We start from the raw sequence: 14,342 nt of genomic DNA, 5'->3' as shown, positions 1-14,342 counted from the left end.
TAATGTATCTCACAAAATGTCTAAATATTTTGACCACGCTGTTTTACACAGTATTGAAGGAACTATTTTATCGTGATTGCACCGACTTGTTCAGACATTTCAAAATGAATAAAAGTTTTTATTGAGTTACAGGTTTTTTTGCATGTTAACTATCGTCTTTTGGAAAACGCTTATTCAGGTTTGAAAACTTCAAATATGTTATGAGAAAAGTGCCAAACTGAAAAGAAAGCTGTAACAATCGCGGAATTGGTCAGCAGGGGGCGCTGTAACACTGTTTATGTCTCTATAACAGCTCTCTCTCTCTCTCTCCATATATATATATATATATATATATATATATATATATATATATATATATATATATATCCAGCTTCCGCTTATCCTTTTCACGGTCGCGGGGTCGCTGGAGCCTATCCCAGCTGTCATAGGGCGAGAGGCAGGGTACACTCTGAACAGGTCGCCAGTCTGCCGCAGGGCTAACACAGAGACAGAGAAAACCATTTGCACTCACTTTTACTCACATTCACACCTCTGGGCAGTTTGAAGTTTCCAATTAGCCTAACCCCACTGCATGTCTTTGGACTGTGGGAGGAAGCCTAGTGATGCTTAATTTTTTAGGGCTGGCATGGTTTTCAGTTTTATTTATACCCAAATATATAAATATATGGGTCCCACCACTTTAAAACTGAAAATCATGCCAGCACTAAAAAAATTTAAGGATCAATATTGTGCTTAGATAAATAATTTTTTGAATTTGTGTATGATTAATTAGATATCTGAAAGCATTTTCTGTTCAATTTTATTATTTTTAATGATACGGTTATTAGATGTGATACTGAAAAATGTCACATTGGGTTATAGGGTGAAATGAAGTAAGCTAACCAACACTAGGAAAGTCAAGCAGCTTCTTTCATTTGGACTTTGCTGTGAGTTTAGTTACTATCTGTCTCTGCTTGTTTTTTGAAACCCAGACTTGACTCTTAACATCCCCTCTTAACCCTTCCCTTCATCATTCATGGTTCATATGAAGATATTTTACTTTCACTTTCGTTGATAACCCTAAAGGGTGCGTTTACCCCAGATTTAAGTGACGTTTACTGTCAGAGTAAATTCCTATTGGCTCAGATGAAGCCCGTGGTGACGTACCTCCTGGTTCTCCTCGTTGCTCCTATTTTAGCTTTGATACTTGAGCTGGAAGCATGGAGGCGCTTTTTCTAGACAAGCGAACACACAAAGTCTGTTAGAGGTTTGGATGTATATGGTCACAATGTGAATGTTTATGGTCACAATGAAGGCCTTCATCTTCGTTTTTCTCCTGGGAATACAGGGGGCAGCGGCAGGTCAGTTTGACTGTTATATTTTTGTCTTTTTACATGTCAGATTTATGTAATTTGAAAGAGAAATGGACGGACTGTTTGCTCCCCTGAAAGTTCCTGTACGCTAAACATTTAGTTGTAATGGATCCTAGTAGATAATGTCAATGTTTAGAAACAATCAATTATATTATACAGGTAATTAAATCGTCTGTTTTTCTCTTCAATACCTAATAATAAACATTAAAGTTTAGATGAAGGCAAAGATTAAAACAAGGCGACTCATGTCCCAAACTATTTGATGATTTCCGGGTTTAAACCGTTCGTGACGCATTTTTAAGCGTTGTGACTCTGCTGTCTCTCCAAACAGTCCAACAAATAAAACATCAGTGAGGAGGTCTGATGATAATCTGGTGACAATAATTAAAACGTTTATTTTAAAAACTAAGTACCATTTTAATTTTCACGAGGGTTTAAAACATTTTCACACAACAGCTGCTTATTAAAGTTAACTAAAGTTCATTTAAGTATCTTTATAAATATTATTTTTATTTTACTATTATTTAAAAATTATTTGTTCAGTATATGAAGAGCCACATGTCATTTGATGTAGTCTATTAAAAGTTAAAAGACTCCTGCTTTGTATTGTCTTCAGTATTATTCACCAGTGTTATGCTTGTGAATATTTTCTGTTTGACAAACATGCGCACACATATCGTAACTAACGAGTAGTTACACCCGGATATGAAGTTCACTGTTTTTCTGGTGTTATTGCTTTATTAACAGCGCAATGGGGTGACTTTGTTGTGACGTGTATAAATAAAATAAAATAGAATTCAATTGAACTGAATTGAGGTGAAAATTAAATCATTATTACTTAATAATATCAGATAGTTTATGTATGTAAAGTGCCAATACACTACACATACCATCATGAACTAATGTTGGTATCACTGCTGAATGATCAATAAGAAGCTGCAGGCGAGAAATACCAGAAAACTTTTGCAATTTATAAACAATCTCCACCAGGGAGCGCTAATGAGAAGAGTTTTAAACTAACAAATATTGTTGACTTTTGATAACTGAAAACTCAACTGAAAACCTGATTACAGAATAAAAGATGAAATAACAATTGCTCAGATAATATTCCCCAAATAATAGTTACCTAACATTAGTTTTGGTTTTATTGATAATATTATCGATCAAAGATATTGGAAGTAAAACTTTCTGTAACAATTTTAAGCTTAAAGAAAAATCTATAAAAAAAATATAAACAAAGAAGAAGCATCGATATGCTTCAATCAATTCATATAATTTGAAATATCAAAAATTGAAATGCAAAAGAGAACAACTCACTTCAGAAGTCACGCTGCGTAACAAAAGCAAAACAGATTAAAAATAATATGTATTTTGTTTAACAATGAAAACAAAATAAAAATATAGTTAAATTAAAACCTATAATGAGTTCAAACCATCAATCATGAAAACTGAATTAAACCAAACTGAAGGATAAACACCAGTTTTAAAACTTTCTGTGAATAATCAGGTTCAAACTAGAATTTGAAGTTTTGAAGAAAAGAGGATCAGAAAAATGACATTAAACACTGAATATCTATTCATAAATCTATTTTGTGTTTATTGAAGGGACAGCAGGATTATTACAGGATGTCCTTAATGTGCTGTAGTTTTTGTTATTGTGTTATTTAAAAAATAAAATAATTTACAAATCTGTGTTCCTGAGATCTCACAACATTAACTGTTTCTTACAGTGACCCACTCTCTGAAGTATTTCTACACTGCGTCCTCTCAAGTCCCAAACTTCCCAGAGTTTGTGGTTGTTGGGATGGTTGATGATGTTCAGATTGATTATTATGACAGCAACATGGAGAAAGCTGTGCCCAAACAGGACTGGATTGCCAAGAACACAGATCAGCAGTACTGGGAGAGGAACACTGATATCTCCAGGGGTCAGCAGAAGACGTTCAAAGTCAACATTGAGATTGCAAAGGAGCGCTTCAACCAAACTGGAGGTTTGTTCATGTTTCATTTTTTACTGATATTTGCTGTTAATGTATTTAGTGTGTTTTGTTTACAGTAGTAAACAGGTTTGCACACACATTAAATATTTCATTCAGATTACAGATTAAAATTATTAACATAATAATTCGTAATAAATGTAGAACTACAGTACAATAATCAAATAATAAAGATAAATTCATGATATTTGAAGTTTTCTGTTTATATTTAGGATTTTTTGCCTCTGAAACCTTGATGGTTGTTTTTGCTACAATTTCTTAATAATCGATTATTCAGAAAATAATCTCCAGAAAATCAGCTGGATCTAAATAGTCAGTCTGAGATGTATTTGTTTTACAATTATTGTGAACTAATATTTGACTTTTAATAAAAACAATCCTGGACTGAAACTCTACTTCAGTGGAAGCTTCTAGAAAGACCTCAACATAGTCTGGTGTGTAGTTTTCCCGCAGTTATACGATTTTTTTTAGAACGATAGGAGGCTGCAGAGTTTCAGAGGATGGAAACTTAAACCCAGGATCAGGATCTGTGTCTGCTGCTCAGGATCCATCTTAGTGTGTTTGTCTGTTCCTGTAGCTCACAGGAAGTCGCTCCGTGTCTCAGTTCAGACGTCCCTCACAAATAATCACATGTTGTAATAAATTATAGAAAAAGAAAATATGTCAGACACCATCAACAGCATCTTAGGATGAAATAATTTATCATCTAGCTGAGATGTTGAATGTGCTGTGATGTCACAGTTTTGACAGCAGTTTTTCCAGATTCCATTAAACACATAATAATAATAATAATAATAATAATGTTATATTTAATACAAAAAGTAGAATCAAACAGGGTTGACTTTGTAACAGGCTGAAAGTAGAGACAGCTCAGTGACCCGTTCACTGTCCACGGCCTCTTTATGAATGAATTTAACTAAATGCATCAACCATTGTGAAAATAAAACAGACATTCAGCCCGTTTTCATGAGGAAATGTTTTCAGGATTATCTTTCATTAGCAGAGGTTCCATAAATAAATCGGTGACAAACTTAAAGCTACTCTGTGGAAAATAAATAAATATTTAACTTTTAGTTTTACTTCAATACAATACAATACAACTTTATTTGTATAGCACGTTTAAAAGACCAGCGGTACACCAAAGTGCTTTACAATAAAAACAGGAAAATTAAGACAATAAATAATAGACTATTAACAAAGTACCACATATGTCATCAGGTTAAGGGCACTAATTACGCAGCAATAAAAGGGAATATAAGAACAAAGTTACTTAGAACAGATATAGCTAAAAGATAAAGTACATAAATAAGAAATTGAACCAATATAAAACAGGGACACTAACTAGATGGAAAAGCTATGTTGAATAAATGAGTTTTTAAACGGGATTTAAAAGATAAAACGGAGTCTGACGCACGGATAGCGATAGGAAGGTTGTTCCACAGATTCGGTGCAACCAGGGCAAAAGCACGGTCACCTCTAGATTTAAGTCTAGATCTAGGCTGAGCCAGGAGTAATTGGGCTGAAGACCTGAGGGCTCGCCCAGGGACATATAGACTAAGAAGATCGACAAGATAACGAGGGGCTAAATTATTTATAATTTTGAAGGTGAGCAACAATATTTTAAATTCAATGCGATATTTTATAGGTAACCAATGCAAATCAATAAGAACTGGGGTGATAGAGGCATGCTTTCTAGTGCCAGTCAGGAGGCGAGCCGCAGCATTCTGGACAAGCTGAAGTCTGTGAAGGAGAGCGGAGTGAAGACCAAAGTAGAGAGAATTACAGTAATCCAATCTAGAAGTCACAAAAGCATGAATGAGCTTTACAAGATCTTTATGAGGGACATAGTGCTTAGCCTTAGCAATAAGGCGCAGTTGGTAAAAGCTAGATTTGATTACTGAAGACACTTGTTTGTTAAATTTGAAAGAGCTGTCCAGCAGGACACCTAGGTCACTAACTGAGTCAGAGAAAGAAGTGGAAAAGGAACCAAAGGTATCAGCTAATAGGCCCCGGGGGATATGGTTGCCAAACACCACAATCTCCGTTTTCTTTTCATTCAGGATAAGGGAATTGTCTGAAAGCCATTCTCTGACTTCTCTCATGCACTCGAGGAAGCAGTGCAACGAAGGAGCAATGTCGTCATCATCTAATTGAAAATAAATTTGTATATCATCGGCATAGAGGTGATAAGAAATGTTATATTTTTCAAAGATTAAGCCTAGGGGGAACATGTATAATGAGAATAACATTGGGCCAAGCACAGAGCCTTGGGGCACACCACAGCATAAGGATGCAGTTGAGGAAGAATAAGTACCCAAGGTAACGGAGAAAGACCTGTTCAAAAGGTATGATTTGAACCAGTTAAGGGCTTCACCCCGAATGCCCACAGTGTATTCTAACCTTGTTAATAAAATATTATGGTCAACCATATTAATAGTACAACAGTTTGGTGAGAAGTAGATAGACCAACAATAAGAAACACAAACTAACAGACAGACGTTTAACAGTTAACAGTTTCTCTAAATTTTACACTGATTTTTGTCCTATTTAAAAATAAGACAGTAAATATGAGTTTCAGTCTATGTTTAATATTTTTGGTCCCAGATTTAAAATTTAATGTGTTTTTTTTGTTGTTTTTTTTACTAATAAACAACAACCTGAAAATATAATCAAGGAAAGTAAAGTGTTAAAATGTCTCACTTTTCCCATAAACTGGTTGAAGGTTGATTATTAAGGTGGTGTCGTTAAATCAGGACGCCGTAAAATTCAGCAAGAACCCTTCCAGAAAGCCTCCCTATGAGCGGTGAAAAAACCCACGGGTTGTTTTGGTCATTAAACACAGCTTTGGTCACTCATCTACGCAACATTTACGAGCGGCGGAAAATAACAGCGCTCTTGGCGGGTCACTGAGCTTGCTTTTTCCGGCGCTCAGTGATGTGCGATACCACTTATTTCCTTTCCCGAAGTAATATTCAGGGTGGTATCAACAATACTGATCCGATACCGATACTTTGTACAAAAACTTAACGTGTTATTGTATTTCAAATTATAGCTTCATAATGATCACAGGACATCAGACTACTTGTTCTTATTGTTTAGTTATGAAGAATTATCATATAGTTGTGAGTTAATTGACGCTATTTGAACACGTATATCTTATCATTTAACATGTATATACTTGCCTGGACATTTCAACAAAAACATTCAACATTCACACTTTCAGTAAATACAGGCGCAGTATTGTCGATATCAGTTCCAATAATTTTAAGTTATTCAGGCAGCTAATTGGGGGAGAGTAGTGTGCCATGACCACTATATCACTGTGATTGTTACTTTCCACAATAATTAGTTGACAACACAAAACACACTTTTCAGCTTTTCATGCTTTTTGAGACTCAGTTTTTTGGAGACCTGTAATGTAAATTCTGTCTCTAAAGCACACAAAAAGGTTTGGACATTTTTCATAGTGCATGTTTGAGGTTTATTTTTCCAAAGAAATTGTTGGAGCTTTTTATTCTTTATTTTTGTTATTCTGAAATTTGTTGGGGTTTGTTGTTGGTTTGTTTATATTTTGGGTTATTTACAAGTTTATTTGTAGGTTAATATTTGCTTTGTTTTGTTTTGTTTTGTTGTTTATCTTGCTAAGTCAGCCAGGAAAAACTGTAAGGTCTTTTTTTTTCTTTTCTTTTTTTTTTTTTATAAATAAAGGGACTGGTATAGGACCAGAATGCACTGGGGTGGGCCTATGTTTTTTTACCAGAGCAGGAGAAGCAGCAGGTAGGAACAAAGATGGATCTTTGTTAGTGCTTGCCAAACTGGAAAAATAAACAATAAAATGCAACTTTCGAGTTTGATAGTTGGACGTCTTTTGCCTGCATACAAAACATTACCACAGTGCAGCAGTGGCTTGTGAATTTTAAACTGTAGGATGTTTGTTTGGACAAAGGGAATCCCCACTACAGAAATAATTAACACAGTTCAGCGGGCTACATACTGAACTTGAAGGATGAAAGCAAAGTATCAATCCAGTCATGCTAGTATTGATCCATAACCAATACTAGTGTTGGTATCAATACTATCGATATTTGGATCGACCCGCCCACCTCTATCAGTGACAGCTGTGAGCGTTTTCTTGACTCATGCAGGGCCTCCCCATGTTTCTCCTCCACTTAATCTACACTCCAATCAAAGGAGTGCAGACAACACCAGCTCATCCCACATTCACTTTGTTGCCGCCTATAAGGAGGTGTTTTTGCAAGATTTTCATGGACATTCACGGCGTCCTGATTTATTGATTAGCAATTTTAATATAATTTATTAACCAAACGGGCTGGAAAAGTGTGGAATTTGAACCTAGATGGTGTGTAACTCCACATGTTCATATAAAGAAAATACCTGTGATGATGCACCGAGGCGTTTCTCGTGGCTTTGAGAGCAGCGATGTTATAAAAGCAGGAATGACTCCTCGTGTCGCTCTCACCTGCAGATAGCTGTCATAGGGCGAGAGGCAGGGTACACCCTGGACAGGTCGCCAGTCTGTCGCAGGGCCAACACACAGGGACAGACAACCATTCGCACTCACATTCACACCTATGGGCAATTTGGATTATCCAATTAACCTATCCCCACAAGCTGCATGTCTTTGGACGGTGGAAGGAAGCCGGAGCACCCGGAGGGAACCCACGCAAACATGGGGAGAACATGCAAACTCCACACAGAAAGACCCCGGCCTGATGGTGGAATTGAACTCAGGATCTTCTTGCTGTGCGGCAACAGTGCTAACCACCGTGCTGCCAGAGAAATTAACTGATTTATCAAAAATTATTTCTTGCATAATCATCAATGATGACATGAAGCATTTGCTGGAGCCTGAAATACTGTAAGTAGAACTCCAGATTAGATTAACATCACATGATCATATTAAACAGAGACACCTCTAGAAAAACCTCAGGACAGTCTGGTGTTTAGTTTCTCACAGGAAGGATTTTGTTGGACTGATAACGGCTGCAGAGTTTCAGAGGATGGAAAGTAAATCTAGAATCAGGATCTGTGTCGGCTGCTCAGGACGCCAGCTTAGTGTGTTTGTCTGATCCTGCAGCTCACAGGAAGTTGCTCCACCTACAACAGCAGAGATAAACTGTGCAGTGATATCTCTGCAGGCAGGACGTAGATGTGCTAACGGGAGAAAATGAATTCTGTTTTTTCCCAGTGTCTTTTTCTAAAATCTACATTGTTAATGATGATTGGTTTTAAAAATCTTCCACTGAGACAAAAGCAGCCATAAATGTAGATCCTCTATATGTTGATCACGTCTCTGTGTCAGTGTAAGACTTTAGTGCAGTCTCTCTCTGGTTCACTGCAGTCTTTGTCTCTGTTGTTCTGTCAGGTGTTCACATTTTCCAGCAGATGTGCGGCTGTGAATGGGATGAAGAAACAGATAAAGTGAATGGATATGAGCAGTTTGGTTATGATGGAAAGGACTTCATAAGCTTTGACCTGAAGAAAGAGACATGGGTCGCTCCAAAACAACAGGCTCACATGACAAAGATGAAGTTGGACAGTAACAAAGCTACGATCACACAGTATAAGAACTACCTCACCCAGGAGTGTCCTGAGTGGCTGAAGAAGTATGTGAACTATGGGAGGAGCTCTCTGATGAGGACAGGTAAAATCTATGACCAGAATTAGATTGTTAACCAAAAGTTATATGTCTCAGTTTATTACTTAATATGATATTAAATTAACCTTTTCATGCATGAATTATGAAAACCTCAATCAGGGCTTTTTTTTCTTGAGTATTTTTATTCATCTTAAGGCATGAAAAAAAGATTTTTGAACTTCATTTTTTTAAACATGAACTTTTCATTTTCAAAGAGTATTTTTACATGTCCACTTAGTTGTACAACAAACATTTTGACTTATGAATTTGACAAATGAATAATTAATATACACTGTGTAAAAACTATAACAACAAAAAAAATTTTTTTTTAATATATTTTAAAAATATTTTACAACAGTATAACAATATATGTAACAACTATAACAACTATAACCCTGCAAGGCATGGAGTGACTCATCAGTGTCCAATGTAGTGTTTTATGTGCAAGTTTACCATCAACACTCACACAAATACAAGAAAACAGCCTTTGAATAGTTGTCCACTGTAGTGACCCCTATGTGTGAAAGGGTTAATATAATTTCACTTTGCGTGGCATTTTTACACATTTTTTAAATTTAATTTAATTTAATAAACTACATCACATCAAAATAAATTGGTATGGTTTTAATAACAATAACAATAATAATAATAATAATAATAATAATAATAATCTTTTAAAGTTGCTCCTGGTCATCATAGCAGATCATCTTCAACAGTTTTAGCTCTGATATACTCATTTCTAATCCTGTCCATCCTTCTCACTCCTTATGATAATTTTAATATCTCTCCAGTTCTTCCCTCAGTGTCTCTCCTCCAGAAGTCTTCCTCCTCTCCAGTCACCTGTCACGCTACAGGTTTCTATCCTAACAGAGCCGAGATGGTCTGGAAAAAAGATGGAGTGGAGCTTCATGAGGGTGTGAACAAAGGAGAGATTCTCACCAACAATGACGGGACCTTCCAGATGAGTGTTGACCTGGATGTCTCATCAGTCAAACCTGAAGACTGGCACAGATACAGATGTGTGTTTCAGCTCCCTGGTGTGAACGAGGACATCGTCACCAGACTGGACAAATCAGAGATCAAGACCAATGAAGGTGAGTCTGGAATCAGGATCAGATGAGTGATAAACATGGGAAACACACACTTGAATTACTGCAGTAGCCCTGTGGTTCATGTTGGATGAGAAAGTTTGTTTGCTTTGATATTCTTTCTGTCAGCTTCTGTCAGAATAATTTTAAGACCTAAATCAGTTTAGACCAAGTTGTGTTTTTCCACCTCATTTTTTCCTTGCTGAACATTGATGAATATAAAACATGTTCATGTGTGGCCACTGATTATCTGACTAATGGACAGTTTTAGAAGATTAAATAGTAAATGGGGGAAAATGTATATTTTGAAACATTGCTATGTTCAGATTTATTGGCAGTGTATTGAAATTAAATTTAATGGCAGAACTTTTATTGCTGGAATGAAAACAAAAATTAGTTGGACAAATATGTAGTGACCATAAACGAAGCTATTGTACATGATTGTTATCTGATTGGAAACTTTTTGTTCTCACCTTTTGTTTGTTCTGTGATCCACAGGAAATTCCTTCTCCCTGATCATCCCTGTTGTTGTTGCTGTGGTTGTTCTTGCCGCCATCGCTGTGATCGCATTCATTATTTACAAAAAGAGGACAGGTGAGAAACAAACTTCCTGGATTTTCTTGTATAATGCAACAACAATGATGACATAGTGCAAACAATAATAATGATAGTAAGAGTAATATAACTTAATTGAAGTCATTACTAACAGTTTTCAAAAGAAAACAAACAATGCACACAGGATTAAACAGGTAACAACCAAAAGCAGTGTAAGCTGAGTCTTCAGGTTAATATTAAAGTATTTTAACACTTTCTCTGCCAGCAGGATGATCAGACTCTTTTAAATCCTCAATATATTACAACGATATTCATTAATCATGCTTGTTGTGTTTCATAACTTGCCCTTCATTTCTCTGCATTATCCCACTTGTAGGTTTTTGTCCAGTTACTTCACTTTTTCTTCTTGTCTGATATTTACTTTTTTCTGCATCATTTTTCTTTCTGTCTTTGTGGTTTTTTTGTTTTTTGTTTGTTTTTTTACACCTGAGCTACAGTTTGGTTGTCAAGGAACAAAATAAACACCAACTCAGTTATTGAAACCCAAACATTGTTTCTCTTTTCTTAACCATCAACTCTGCCAAACACACACATCCTAAGGTACACCTTTACCAGCATTAGAAATGTGTACGTTCTCTACCTTCAGTCGCTTTACTTATAAATTTTACACGAGCACATTTTGTGGGAAAAGTCAGAATATATCTATAAACACATTAGTGAGAAAGCCCAGTGTCTATGTTTTTAATTTTACAAATTAAATTAATGCTTTTGTCCAGATTGCAAAATGAAAATATGAAATTATGTTTCATGCCTTGTATAATACATGAAAAAAATTATGTTAACATTTATAACAAATTATTAAAATGATGTATTTTTTCCTTTTTATTTCAGACAAACGTCCCCCATCTCGTAAGTTAAACTTTGTCCCTTGCCTCTAATCTCTTGTTCACACTAAATTAAAAAGGGTTTCTGTACTTTAATCTAAAGAGTCTTTCAGGGCTGTTTCCTGTTGTGTTTGATTGTAGTAAAAGTGACAGATGAGAGCAGGATGTGGACTAACATTGTGTTTCTGACCTACAGCTGTAGAGAACCGTGAAGTCCAGGAGCAAATGATTCCTAAAGCCTAAACCACAAACAGCTCTGCACACAGTGAGTTACTTCATATTTGTGTCTCATGTTTTAGCTTTCTTTTAAAACTAATGTAAAATAGTGGCTGTAGTAAAATCTCCTGTTTAAATATATCCAAAAAAAAGTGCTTTAGTATAACTTTAAATCATATAAGAGAAAGATGCTTTCAAAATAACGTTTCATGAAATGATTTAACAAAATTAAAACAAATGTGTTAATTCCATTCAGAAACATATGAAGTAAATACTCGATTGAATCAGAATTTTAGATCTTAATAAAACTGTAAATATGTTATTTGTGGATTTGATTAATCCTTAATTTATTTTATTTCTTTTTTATCTCTACAGAGAACCTGAGAGAAGACGTGTCAGCTCATTCTTCTCCATAAACTGGAATTCATTGAATTTGTTGATTGTTCACATCATAAAATCTGTTAAAAAGATCTAAAGTCTAAAATATAGTTGCAGATGCTTATTAGTCAAGATTTAAAGGAAAGGAGTTTGAAAATGAGTTGGCAAACATTACATCATTAACATATACATCATAATGGTGGCATTAAATTATTCTGAATATGTTGTTTTCAGTTTAAAAAAGGCAATTTTTAAAAAAAAGATCTAATTCTGTTTAAATGTTTCAGTATTAGTATCAATATTATGACAGAGATCTTGATAACCATTTTCTCGGTAAAGAGCTATTATTTTTTACAATAGCGGATTTATTTTGCTTTCTTATTACATACGCAATAAAATAAAAACCTTTAAGATTATCCGATATTCTGACCACCCTAATGCCTGTAACCTAGCATTAGGATTTTAAGATTATCTGATTATCCTATTGCTTATAACTTAGCAAAGTATCGATGCAAAGAATTTCATACACTCTTGTACGTGTAAAATAACACTGAGTTAAAAAAAAAAAAAAAAAAAAGCACCGCGCACATATTCAGACCTCGCTCCCAAATAATTTTATTAAAACACCCTCAGATGAGGTATTTTGGTTTTGTGTGGGAAAGACTTTTCTTTATTTTAGAGTCACTTTTACATCAGGTTTTCTCATTAGCAGAAAACTCTCAATAGACAGAAAAACAAACCCTAAAAGATAATTACTGTGAGAAACTGCCTTGTTTTCCACAAAATAAGAAGGAGTGAACAAAACGTCACCCATAAAAACAACCCCTCTAATCAATATTAGTATTTCTTAATGCTTGTAACCTAGCAAAGTACCGACACCCGTGCAAAGAATTTCATATACATTAAAACAATTTCATCCTCGGATGAGGTATTTTGGTTTTGTGAGGTAAAGAGTTTTTCTTTATTTTTTGAGCTACTTTTACAACAGAGGAGACCGGGCCTTTGCGATTGCTGCGCCTAAACTTTGGAACCGTCTGCCTCTTGAAATTAGGTTCTCTCCAACACGACATTTTTAAAACCAGCTTGAAAACACATTTTTACTCTTTAGCTTTTAATTGTAACTGAGTTTTGTTTTGTTCTTTGTCTTTGTTTGAGCTGCTTTTTTTAGTCTGTACAGCACTTTGGTCAACCTGTGTTGTTTTTAAATGTGGTTATAAATAAAATGATTAAACAGAAAAAACACTCACCTCTAAGCTTTCATCCATGGTGATAACAATCCAACTTTGGGACTAGCGAGTAAATGTCAGAATGAAAAGAATGATGATAAGTTGTTTGTTTCAGCGCCTGCCAATAAATAGTCATCGGTAATATTTCCCCCCAGCAGCAGGATGCACGCAAACTTTCCAAAAAGGTTCGTTATAAATCAAACTTGTGTACTTGTGGTAAAGGGCGTCATCTGTGAAAGGCTGTATTCAAAAAACGTTTGGTTTTACCTGCTACATTAAAAAAAAAAAATCCACGGTATGGGGTCTGTGGTTCGGCTGCCCTTCTTTCACTGAATTAATGGTCAGCTTTTGGCAGCTGATGTTCCTTAGTCTAGTTTGCTATTTTGTATTTCAGGCTGACTTTCCATCTTTAATAGCCGGTGACTGAACCTTGGTCCTTTAAGCACGGATACTTTGTTATCAGGGCCACGGCTACATTATCAAATTCTGCGCTGGAAGGACACATTTTGTATTTGACCATTTCTGACACTCTGCAATATATAACAAATTTGAGTTTGGTACTTGGATGCAGAAGAGTACCATTGTTAAGAAAGGCTTGGTTTCCTTGTTCTAACTGCTCCTCATAACTAAACTCGAGTATTTGGAATTTTAGGTGTCAAGGTTGTGATCTCAGTGAAGAATCTGAAGAAGGAGATACACAGAGACAACATGAGTAGAGGGCGGTGCTTGAAGAAATAAGGCTGGGTCTCAGTGGGTATATTACTTCAGAAAATAAAAATACAATACAAGAACATATCTTTAAAAATGGTGTTTTGGGGATGTTACAGTGAAATAAATAAAAAACTTGCATATTGTCCAGCCTCAAAACAGAATATGTAGCCTTTAATAAATCACAAACATTAAGAATTACAGCATCTTAAACATCTACAGTGAGGCCAAAAAAAAGTAGAAAAACTGATTTCATCACACTAGTTGAGCAAATGAAAA

General features: G+C 35.3%; 1 protein-coding gene across 1 annotated transcript; it reads left to right on the top strand.

Annotated features, from left to right (window-relative positions):
- The first annotated feature begins 1,243 nt into the window (after window positions 1–1,243).
- LOC134622998 (major histocompatibility complex class I-related gene protein-like) lies at window positions 1,244–13,636 on the top strand. The gene is made up of 8 exons (XM_063468249.2): window positions 1,244–1,340; window positions 3,083–3,343; window positions 8,736–9,014; window positions 9,800–10,102; window positions 10,595–10,690; window positions 11,543–11,560; window positions 11,732–11,800; window positions 12,127–13,636. The coding sequence occupies exons 1-7, from the start codon at window positions 1,274–1,276 to the stop codon at window positions 11,776–11,778; spliced, it is 1,071 nt and encodes a 356-aa protein (XP_063324319.2). The 5' UTR covers window positions 1,244–1,273; the 3' UTR covers window positions 11,779–11,800; window positions 12,127–13,636.
- Window positions 13,637–14,342: the final 706 nt, after the last annotated feature.

The sequence above is a fragment of the Pelmatolapia mariae genome, linkage group LG22, assembly GCF_036321145.2.
Source record: "Pelmatolapia mariae isolate MD_Pm_ZW linkage group LG22, Pm_UMD_F_2, whole genome shotgun sequence".
NCBI classification, from domain to species: Eukaryota; Metazoa; Chordata; class Actinopteri; order Cichliformes; family Cichlidae; genus Pelmatolapia; species Pelmatolapia mariae.
The sequence above is the reverse complement of the archived record's forward strand: the minus strand, read 5'-3'. Positions and strand labels throughout refer to the sequence as shown.